This window comes from Miscanthus floridulus, chromosome 18, assembly GCF_019320115.1.
Source record: "Miscanthus floridulus cultivar M001 chromosome 18, ASM1932011v1, whole genome shotgun sequence".
In the NCBI taxonomy this organism is placed as follows: domain Eukaryota; kingdom Viridiplantae; phylum Streptophyta; class Magnoliopsida; order Poales; family Poaceae; genus Miscanthus; species Miscanthus floridulus.
In genome coordinates this window covers 108106664-108117859 of record NC_089597.1, presented here as the reverse complement: position 1 = coordinate 108117859, position 11196 = coordinate 108106664, and the positions used below count along the sequence as shown (strand labels likewise).

Here is an 11196-nt window from a genome sequence, read left to right as displayed (position 1 = left end):
GTACCCGACGGGTTTTACCCGACAAGGAGGCGGGTATGGAAGACATTTTGCACCCGCGGATACGTTATTGGACGAATTCTTGTACCCATCGGGTATGTGGGTACGGGTGTGGGTGTATACTACCCATACCCGTGGGTAAAAAAACCCGCATAAATAATATCCAACCTCTGCAATTTTAGCTCATATAAGCATATGAGTATATATATTCCAGAACTCCCTCAAACCCTAATCCCCATATAAGCATATTTGGAATGAACCAATGAGGCATCTGATCTATTTTAACTAGCTTGACCTGGATATATTTATGTTTTGCTGCTCTATTGTTGATTTGTTTTGCTGGAAGCTATTATATTTTGGTGTGTGAACTCGGTATATTGTTGGGTGCGGGTTACCCGTCGGGTAAAAATTATCCGTCGGGTGCGGGTATGGAATGAATTTTCTACCCGCCTGCGGGTACGGGTAACCCGACGGGTAAGATTTTGATCTGGCGGGTGCGGGTACGGGTGGCCAGTACCCATCGGGTACGTACCTGTTGCCATTTTGACACCCGACACGGACACCACGTTGGTGAGATGGCACGGGTCGATCGATAGAGTTGACTGTAGTGATTTGTAGCACGTCAGAATCTCAGAGAAGGTCATTTTGACTTTTGTTTTTCACTTTTCACCGAACTAGCTTGCCAGGGCAGTTATGGGTGTCAGCGGACCAGGCTCGCCAACGGCTAACGCCTGACCGCGTCTTCAGCGTCCTCAACTGCCTGCGCACGTCGCGCACTCGCCACGCCCGTAGATCCGCAGAGCGCGCTCCGTCGCCGCATGCGCGCCCGGTCTCCACGGCGCCCGCGCTCCCGCTTAGGCCGCTCACCCGCTCACGCATGCGCTGCCATGGCCAAAGGCCACCCGATGTACACTATATATGTACTCATACATGATCAATACAAGGTTGTCCAGTTGATCACTTTCACTCTACATGGTATCCCTCTCCATTCGCCACCACGTCCCGGACATCCTTGACCTCGACGAAGGCAACTTCGGCCAGTGGCGTCATTTCTTCGATTCAACTCTCGGCAAGTTCGACATCAAGAGCCACGTCCGCTCGATGACTCCCGACGACGAGCGCGATGGCGAGTGGCGCATGGTGGACTCGTGCGTCGTAAACTGGATACTCGCCACCGTGTCCAAAGGTGTCTTCGACATTGTCTGTCGTGATCGCCACGACGCCTTCACCCTCTGGCACGCCTTCGAGGGTCTCTTCTAGGACAATGAGATGCAGCGCACGGTGTACCTCGAGGCCGAGCTGCGTTCCATGGTGCAAGGCGACCTGTCCATCAATGACTACTGCACCAAGCTTAAGCGGATCGCCGATCAGCTGCGCGACATCGGCCATGCCGTCTCCGAGCCAAGCCAGGTGCTCAATCTTCTTCGTGGCCTCAACCCCAAATTCCGCTACGTCAAGCCGGTCATCACGTCCAAGTCGCCGCCGCACACCTTCCAGAGCGCCCGCTCCTTCCTCATTCTAGAGGAGCTCAGTTTCCAGCACGACGCCACCGTCGAGGCGGGTCAGGCCCTGACCGCGTCTCATGGCGCCACCAACAACGGCTCCTCGTCATCCTCCTCTGGTTCCAAGGACGCCTCCTCCGGCTCTTCCGCCCCGCGCTCCACCAACAATCGATTCGGGTCCGGCAATGCCGAGAACGGCAACGGCGGCGGCAACCGCAAAAACAACCGCTATGATCGCCGTCGCGACAACGGCGGCGGCCGGAACAACAGTGGCGGTGGCTCCCACTCCAACAACAACGGCGGCAACTCCAACGCTCCGTCCGCGCCATGGGCCGCCGGCTACAACCCATGGCAAGGCATGGTCCAGGCGTGGTCCATGCCGTTCCGTGCCCCCGGCGCAGGCGTTCTGGGTCCTCGGCCGCCGTTCCAGCCGCAGCAAGCCATGACGGCCGCCTCCAACAACTCCAACGTCTTCGACCCCAGTGCGCTCTAAGCGGCGCTCCAGTCGTCCGGCGCACAGCAGCAGCCGCCCAGTGCCTCTGAGTGGTACTTCGACACCGGGGCAACGTCACACATGTCTTCTTCACCCGATAACTTCCCCCCAGCTCCTTCCGTTCTTCTTCCTCAGTCATCACAGTCGGGAATGGTGCTCGTATGCCAGCAACACACCGAGCACACACAATCATCCCCACTACCACTTCGCCTCTTCATCTCGATGACGTCCTTGTTTCTCCTTCTCTCATTAAGAACTTGATTTCTGTTAGGCGATTAACTCGTGATAATGATGTATCTATCGAGTTTGACCCTTCTGGTTTTTCAATCAAGGATCTTCATACCAGGGCGGAGATGCTCCGATGTGATAGCAGCGGTGATCTCTACCCCCTTCGCCTTCCACACCATCAAGCTCTTCACACTTCATCAGCAGCGTCCCTGTGGCATCAGCGACTTGGACATCCGGGGATTCCAGCTACCACTCAAGTTCTACAGAATTTTTCTTTTCGCTGTAATAAAACTGATGAGCATTCATGTTCTTCTTGTCGGCTGGGTAAACATTCTCACCTGCCGTTTCATGATTCCACATCACAAACATTTTTCCCGTTTCAATTAGTTCATTCCGATGTATGGACATCACCTGTGTTCAGTCATTCAGGATACAAGTATTATGTTGTTTTTCTTGATGATTACACACACTACCTCTGGACAATTCCCCTGCGAAATAAATCTGATGTTCTACCTACTATTTGTTCTTTTATCGCTTACGTTCATACTCAGTTTCGTTTGCCAATACTCGCCTTCCAGACAGACAATGGCCATGAGTATGACAACACTGCCATGCGTCTTCTGCTATCTTCTCTTGGCACTCAGCTTCGCCTCTCGTGCCCCTACACGTCTCAGCAAAACGGGGAAGCCGAGCGTGTTCTTCGAACCATTAACGATTGTGTTCGTACACTACTGATCCACAGTGCAGCTCCACTGGCGTTCTGGGCCGAGGCGCTCGCCACGGCGACACATTTGATCAATCGGCAATCGTGCCGCGCCACGGGATCGGCGACACCGTTCCAGCTGCTCTTCGGCACGCCGCCAAACTACAACGACCTTCGCGTCTTCGACTGCAGGTGCTTCCCCAACATGATCGCCACGGCGAGTCACAAACTCGTCGTGCGGTCGACCGCGTGCATCTTCATCGGCTACCCGGCTGACCATCGCGGCTATCGTTGCTACGATCCCGCGTCGGGTCGCGACATCATCGCGCGGCTCCACGACGCCTTCGCCGTGAAGGACATGGGACCTGTGCAGCATTTCCTCGGCATCAACGTGCAGCGCACTCTGACCGGCTTCTTCCTCTCGTAGTCCTCGTATGTGGAAGACCTGCTCGAGCGTGCCGGCATGGCCAATTGTAAACCAGTCGACACGCCAGTAGACGCCAAGCCGAAAACGTCAACAGCTGATGGCAAGCTGATCGACGACGTCACCACCTACCGCAGCATCGCCGGAGCACTACAGTACCTGACGATCACCCGCCCCGACATCGCCTACGCCGTGCAACAAGTCTGCCTCCACATGCACGCGCCACGTGATGTTCACCAGACGATGTTGAAATGCATCCTCCGGTACATCAAGGGCACGACAACGCTTGGCGTTCAGCTGCGCACTGCATCGACACCGACGATTACGGCATACTCCGACGCCGACTGGGCCGGCTGCCCGGACACACGGTGTTCCACGTCCGGGTTCTGCGTCTTCTTCGGCAACTCCCTCGTATCGTGGTCCTCGAAGCGGCAAAACACGGTGTCGCGGTCAAGCGCGGAAGCTGAGTACCGCGCCATCGCCAACGCCGTTTCAGAGTGCTCCTGGCTTCGACATCTGCTCGGTGAGCTGCTCTGCAAGGTCTCCTCGGCAACGGTGGCTTACTGCGACAACATCTCGTCCGTGTACATGGCGCGCAACCCCGTTCACCACCGGCGCACCAAACACATCGAGCTAGATATCCACTTCGTTCGGGAGAAAGTCGCCATTGGAGAGCTTCGCGTCACTCACGTTCCCAGTGCGCGACAGGTTGCCGACGTCTTCACCAAGGGTCTCCCGTCGGCGCTGTTCTTCGACTTCCGGGACAGCCTCTCCATCGTACAATCACCCAACGTCGAGACTGCGGGGGGGTGTCAGCGGACCAGGCTCGCCAACGGCTAACGCCTCACCGCGTCTTCAGCGTCCTCAACTGCCTGCGCACGTCGCGCACTCGCTGCGCCCGTAGATCCACAGAGCGCGCTCCGTCGCCGCATGCGCGCCCGGTCTCCACGGCGCCCGCGCTCCCGCTTAGGCCGCTCACCCGCTCACGCATGCGCTGCCATGGCCAAAGGCCACCCGATGTACACTATATATGTACTCATACATGATCAATACAAGGTTGTCCAGTTGATCACTTTCACTCTACAATGGGGAGTAGCCATCCAGGCTGGTGATCGAGCTCTGCATGACTCCATGGCAATGCAAAACATTGAAGGTGTTGGTCCGTCCTATATATTCTAGTAAATCATCATACAGGGAAACACCATTCTGCAGGGGGTAAAAATCGTTCATGTTGGCTTTGACTCAATTACTCTTTTTTTTAGGAATTGACTCAATTACTCAAACAGACGACTGACTTGTCTCCGATAAAGGCCCCAGAGTGTGACAAAGGCCCACGTTCGTGCAAGCCTAGCCCAAATCGAACCCAACACCTAGCGCTTGAACCAGAACTACATACCCTGCCAAACATCGCCAGCGAGCTCCATGCACAAATCGCCTTCTTTTCAACCCATTTCACTCGTTCCAAGCATGAGATGCATCCGGAGTTTTGGACAAAGAGTCCCTGGAGTTTTGGACAAAGAGTCCCCCCTCCCTCGACAGTCACTATACTTCGGTTATTACTATAAATTTGTTATGGTTATTATGTTATGAACTTATGGTTCAATACAATACATATTTATATTAAAAAGATTTTGTACGTGGAATATCCTCCTCCAAAATTCTGGCTCCGTCATGGGAGCCAAGGCAGGGTGCGCGTTGTCGCCGGATATGGATGGGGCGTGAACACCGTGGAGGGAGGACGGCAGATGGCGTGAACGAGGTGACTAAACACCGGAGGTCGGGAGCAGTAAATTTGGATTAGTCGCATGAGAAAATTGGGAACCAGCTTGTGTTGGAGCGTGAGTTTTCTTATTCATCTCCAAAACGAGGTTTTTTGGAACTTGTTTTGGATATTGTGTTCAAGATGTTTTATATGATAGTAAAAATGCAAAAAAGAAAAGATCTTTGGCGCTCAACGATAGTATGGGCGACAGAATAGTTTTAGAACATAACTTCGATATTACTATAACTAGTCGTGTGTTGGTGTGATAGGGAATAATCCATGGATCAGAAATGACATATAGTCGGAGTCCTTCTGTTGAAGATAGTCAACTTGTTTTTCTGGCCTTTGTAATTCTATACTCTCTAATTTCAAGAAACGTGACAACAATATAAGAAAACAAAAATATATAGGTAGATAATCGACTAAACAAAAGGGTGCGCAAAATGACCTATAGGATATGATGCATCTGACGATTCCCTCCCGATCGGTTGCAAATGGGGTAATAATCTACAAGTACCCGAGCATGCATGCCATCCCCACGGCCGAACCAATCCACCAACTCGTTGCTCGCGTCACATGGCCACGCGACGGCGCCGGCGCTTCAGCAGTGTCGGGAGCCTCCGCGGTATCGCCCTCCGAGGTCGGAATCGTCTTCGGAGATAGCCGCGGCAAAGTTGACGTCGGCGCAGGCGCAGGGCTCGGCGCGATCGCCATCTGCCTCATCCTCGGCGCGGGCGGCGACGGCGACGGCGGCGGCAGCGGCAGCCGCGGCCTGGTGATGATGCCCGGCGGCACGACGAAGTTGCTGATCTGGAGCACGGATATGTTGTACGGCCTCGCGGTGACCGCCCTCTTGAACGTGGCGTTGATCAGCGACCCCGGCGCGGCCGACACGAAGACGGCGCCGCCGCGGCCCGTGGCGGTGACGTTGAGAAACCCCGTGCGGTTGCGCGCGGTCCCCGTGGTCTGGAACAGCGTGGTGACCACGGTGGGCTGGCCGCCCCGGGGCAGCGCCGCCAGCTTGGCGGCGTCGATGTAGTCGAGCGCGACGTGGACGGAGATGAGCTCCACGAGCGCGGCGCGCGGCAGCCTGGCGCTGCGGCGGAGCAGCCAGTCCACGGCGGAGTTGTCCGGGACGAGCACGGTGACGGAGTTCCGGCTGTTGACCTCGCGCGCCACGCGGGTCTTGCTGAGGAGGAAGTTAAAGAGCTTGAACTCTGGGTACCGGCTCAGGATCTCCGTGACGTTGAAGGCGACGGCGGCGTTGCCGCCGGTAGCTGGTGGGGCGGCGACGGCGGTGGCGGGCAGGAGGAAGAAGAACACGAACAAGAAGGTGCTAGGAGCCATGCGTGCGCCGATGCACGAACACGCACAAGCACCGATAGCGCACGGCGTGTGGCACGTAGAGTGCTATATATAGAGGGATGGGCGGCAGGTCATGAACTCGACAGCCGGAGAGAAATTAGAGGACAGGAGGGGTTTAAGGTCTGAGCAGTTAGAGTGGAGACTGATCCCACTCTCAGAGTCTGACCAGTTCTTGAGGCGCTGGCATGATGCATGTTCCCTGAAATACAGGGGCAGGTTTGATCATGCTAATGGCCAGGAATAATTGTCATGATCATGACCATACTAGTTAAGTTCCTCAGGTAAAACTTGTCATGACCAGGATTCCCATGTTTTCATTTTTACTTTCACTTCCGTAGAGTGAGACAGAGGGTAGGGATTTATGAATTATCATCAGTATTTTTTTTTTGAGAAACAATTATCATCAGTAGTTAAGTTCCTGGTCTAAGAATGGAAATGGGCCTGTCTGGGCCGGTGCGGAACCTGGCCCACTTCTGGATGGGCTCATCTGAAGCCCAACTAAATCAGCCCAACATCTCAAAGTAGTAGCAACGTGAGCCTTCTTATTTCATTTCCTTTCCTTTTTTTTAAAAAAAAGGAAAATGCTTTTTTTTGTGACTAAAAAAAGAAAAATGCTGAGAGACAAGGCAACAAGGTAGTCGAGTCGTATGCAGTGGCGAAGCTACGTTCATCCATTGGGGTCGGCCGACACCGACGGTTTCCAGCCGGCTTCTTGTATGTAGTAAATTTTCACCACCGTAGACCCCAGTAAAAAAAAAAACTGCGACCCCGGCAGCCTACTAGTCCAGCGTGGTAGCTCCGTCCGACCCATTGACCAAGTCTACAAGCACATGCAACAATTATACAAGGAGCTTGCACGTGCAGGCTAATAAGCCCACCCTGAAGGCCTATTTACCACTTCATGAACCCTACGTCCGAGTCTACAGGCATCAACTTAAAAGTCAAAACGTCGCCTCCGAGTCTCCGATGGTAACTCACCCTTTCCCATCTCAAATCCACCTGCATCTGGTGGCCGCGACGATCGATGGGTCGTGACTCGCCAGGGTCAGCGCCCGGTTGATGCCGGTGATACCGTGATATGCTCTCTGATCCTTACTCTGAAGTACATCAAATAACTTGATTCTACAATTGATAACTATAATGATCTATTTTCTTGATTTATCACATTGATGTTGCTTGTCTGCACTTTATTGATTTATCAAGTCTAAATTGTAAGGTCTTTGGGTAATTGGGTTTTCTTTTATCTTTCAGGTATATAATCTAAAGTTCTAAAATCTTAATTCAGAGATATAGGATTCTATTGTTTGTGTTGTAGCAAAGAAACGTGCTTTTTCATTCTACATTCTATCAAGATGCACATTTGGAACGATTCTTGAAAAGAAAATTACCCCCACCCAATAATAACTAAAAAATGATGGAGATATTTCAAGAGCAAGAAGAGATGGCACCACATCAAATACAAATCATACTTTGTAGCCACAATTCCAATCGATGATTGGGATTGTTTTGCTATAATGCTATTTTACATTTGTTGATATTATATATGATATTGTATTAACGCAACCTTAATGTTAGCACTATGGGTTTGTGCTGACCTCGGCGACGATTAATTCTGGCTTCGCCCCTGGTCGTATGACATCAGAAACCAGACATCCGGCATTCAGCTCACCTCACAGGTCGCCCATTGTTTCGTTGTAATATGTTCCCTAAAACGTCAGATCATCGACAGGACGTCGTATCGTATACACACACCTGTTCGCTTGAACTTATCAGCCGGCTTATCAGCCAGAATCTACAGTATTTTTCTCTCACAACAAATCAGTCAAGGCCAGCTTATCAGTTGACTTTAATACCAGCCGAACAGACCCTGATCTTTCTCTGTGTCTCCATGGAATCCGGTGGATGGCACGCGTTGTATCCACATGCAGCGCGACGAAGCCTTGGCCACACGATTTATAACTTCATCGAAGAGAAGAATCTTCCAATCAAGTGAAATGATATCACACACCACACGTAGACGTAGTTGGGCACGCATGCACCAGGTCACCAAACCCAGCCAGCTCTGAGCTCTACACCACCATGTCCAAGACCAAGCCGGCCGACATGCATGGATGGGTAGTACGTCGCGTCGGAGGAGCCTCTGGACGACATCTCCTTAAAACCTCGCACGTGTCCCGCCTCTCGGTCCAAGGGGACTGTAGTTTGCACATGCTATCCGTTTTGTCCGTCGCGCCCGCCATCGATTCATTCAGTCATGTCATGTCACGTTGCATGGAACATGCACGCACGCATATGAGAGAGAGTCGTCTAGCTAGCGAGAAGACATGTATGCGTTTTCTCAGGATAGGAATGAAGCTAGTAGGTAGATAACGTAGTTTATGCGAAGTGAAGGAGAAGGAATTATGACGTTAACCATTTGGCATTAGGGGGAAGCACAGGTCGGTAGGCGTGGCAGATTGTGCTCCACGGGTTATATTACTTGTATATTCAACTCTCTCATCAGCAGTGTAACGTAATAATTGGGCATCAGATAAATTAAAAAGGATCGGTATGTGTACCGTACGACGCTGCTAGCTACGTGAATAATGGCGACACCAGGCCAACACCTATCGCTTTGTTGTTGGTGTACGTGCTGCTACTGCTGAACGTACATGTATGCATGTGTACGTCCCAGCCCAGGAGATCGATTGATCGAGAGCGTGGCTAGCGAAGTCGTTCTCTGACACACGTACGCTAGCGTTGACGAAATTGATCGATTTGCTGTCCGCGCTATACGTCTGAGCTTACGTTGCGTATATATATATATGTTTATTACATGCGGGTCAGTTGTTTCTTGCATCACGCATATATGTTATTGTATACATCTACTCCATATATATATGAAATTGCCTTTTTTTTTGAAACGACAAATTGCCTTTTCTGTCACTAAACGCAATAGTCATCGTCAGCTTCTTCTGATGAGCCACTATTTCGCTCCTTGCTCCTATATATAGAAACATATATGCATATGTAGATGTTCTGCATCACTGCAAAGAAGAGCCGTGGGCATGCATCGTATGCGCACGCCGACATCACGTGAATATTATTCCTTTGTCGCGTGTGCCTATATATGTTGCATTGATAGTTTATATCCACGTCGTACGCAACCTGATGACGCTCGTAAGTTCTTCAAATCTATGCATGCACACCCAGAATTTAGGATGTGTAGTGTTGTGTCCATGGATCACGAAACATTTGATATATGTGTTCCCTGCTGCCCCCATCATGTTTCCCTTCACCGTCCCATTATATTATATATACTGACAGCAGGCAAAGCCCATTTCCCAAAATGGCAATATCTTACTATATTGTACAGATTTTTAGCGTCATAGATAAGTGACGTTTTAGACATTGGCATAATCTCCAAAACGTATAACTTCTGTTAGTATATTTTGAAGCATAATTAAGATTCATTAACATATAGAAAATTCATATTTTTATAAAAGCTATAGTTTGAGAGATTTATTTGTAGCTTTTTCAAATATCTAAACATGCTCCAAATCATCAATATGTAACTAAAGTTGGAATGCTTGGGCCCAAAACATCATTTATAAGTGACAGAAGCGAGTAAATATTCATAGGTTCATCTTTGCAAATAACACACAAAAAAGGCAGTAGTAAGCTAGGTGATATGCTAGGCTATGCACATTGTTTTCCAAAGGAAGAAAAAGACATTTAGTAATTGATATGATGTTCAGTACCTGCTAGTGGCAGAAAAGATTCTCCTATAGTCCTATGTATGTCCTTTATGTTTGATCTCCAAAAATGTTTTTCTTTGTATTTAATAATTTTATGTTGTTTTACCGTAGTTATCATTTTACCAGGACTTGAGTTATCACTTTTCCTTCCCCATTGTAAGCTTGCAAATGAAATGCAATGAATACTATTAAAATGGTTTTGGGAATGGTTTCTCAAGATACCGATGAAAATTAGACACGTTTGGTATAGATTCTTCTCCAGCTCCTGTAGCAGTCCAGCACACACTTTTCACCAGACAACCAAAATCTCAATAGAAACTCTGGCCTCGTTCTAAAAAGGTCTTCTTGTACGGTTACGCCATGCGCGAAGCTAAAAAAACAAGATTCTATCACCTCCCTGGACATTTGTCCTATCTTCTCCATTCATGAAAATACAAAGTTGTTGAGCCAAATTAAATGCTTTACCAAAATAACTTCGGCTCCACAAGTAAAGTTACTCGTGGAGCCAAAGCAAAAAAAAAAGCTCCACCAAGGAAACAAAGTACCCCTAAGGCCTTTTTTATGTTATCGAATTCACCTCAATCCACATGTGTTGGGGTGGATTGTGGTGGAATTTAGTTCAAGTTCCACTCCAATCCACCTCAACACATGTTGATTGATGCGAATTCGACTACATCCAAACAAGGCCTAATTTATGTTTCCCTAATATATAAAGTGTATGCTAGTTACTAGGGGGAGGACCTACCTCTCATTTCATCAATAAGCACCGAGCCAAAAATGAAGGAAACACCACAAACCAATTGGGAAAAGACGAAAAAACTACAAAACTTTTAGAGTAACACACACTAGTTGTCCTTAAACTTCTAAAGTACACATCTAGATCCCTAAGTTTACTTAGTGCAACATTTAAGGTCCAAATCACCAATCTACATAAACTTGACTATGTGGCACAACAAACATGACATCTGACGCATTATACACTACA

The 11196-nt window shown here is 49.7% G+C and overlaps 1 protein-coding gene across 1 annotated transcript; it reads right to left on the bottom strand.

The window, feature by feature from the left end:
• Positions 1-5391: 5391 nt before the first annotated feature.
• Positions 5392-6483, bottom strand: LOC136521651 (fasciclin-like arabinogalactan protein 3). The gene has a single exon (XM_066515404.1). It carries the CDS (start codon positions 6454-6456, stop codon positions 5617-5619), a length of 840 nt encoding a protein of 279 aa, XP_066371501.1. The 5' UTR covers positions 6457-6483; the 3' UTR covers positions 5392-5616.
• Between the last annotated feature and the right edge of the window lie 4713 nt (positions 6484-11196).